Source organism: Pterocles gutturalis, unplaced genomic scaffold, assembly GCF_000699245.1.
Source record: "Pterocles gutturalis isolate BGI_N339 unplaced genomic scaffold, ASM69924v1 scaffold1874, whole genome shotgun sequence".
NCBI classification, from domain to species: Eukaryota; Metazoa; Chordata; class Aves; order Pterocliformes; family Pteroclidae; genus Pterocles; species Pterocles gutturalis.
Window position 1 is genome coordinate 1 of NW_010127807.1, and position 491 is coordinate 491.

The 491-nt window shown below is 60.7% G+C and overlaps 1 protein-coding gene across 1 annotated transcript; it reads left to right on the forward strand.

Annotated features, from left to right (window-relative positions):
- Positions 1-3: 3 nt before the first annotated feature.
- Positions 4-484, forward strand: LOC104466061 (aspartate beta-hydroxylase domain-containing protein 2; the record flags this gene model as incomplete). Its single annotated transcript, XM_010079375.1, has 1 exon — positions 4-484. A coding segment is annotated over one exon (481 nt), but the record flags the coding sequence as incomplete, so codon positions are not given.
- Positions 485-491: the final 7 nt, after the last annotated feature.

Below are 491 nucleotides of genomic sequence, written 5' to 3' on the forward strand. Positions count from 1 at the left end.
AGTGCTGAGGCCAACGGCGTGCAGAACGGGTATGTGTACTGCCACGCGCCCGAGTGTGTGCGCTGTACGCCCCACGACGGGCTCAACCAGAAACTGTACCACAACCTGCAGGAGTACGCCAAGCGCTACTCCTGGTCCGGCATGGGCAGGATCCACAAAGGCATCCGCGAGCAGGGCCGCTACCTCAACAGCCGCCCCTCCATCCAGAAGCCAGAAGTCTTCTTCTTGCCGGATTTGCCGACCATGCCCTATTTCTCCCGGGACGCTCAAAAGCACGACGTGGAGTTGTTGGAGCGCAACTTCCAGACCATCCTCTGCGAGTTTGAGACCCTGTACAAAGCGTTCTCAAACTGCAGCCTCCCGCAGGGATGGAAAATGAACAGCACGCCCAGCGGGGAGTGGTTCACCTTCTACCTGGTGAACCAGGGCATGTGCGTGCCCAGGAACTGCCGGAGATGCCCACGGACGTACCGCTTGCTCGGGAGCCTCCG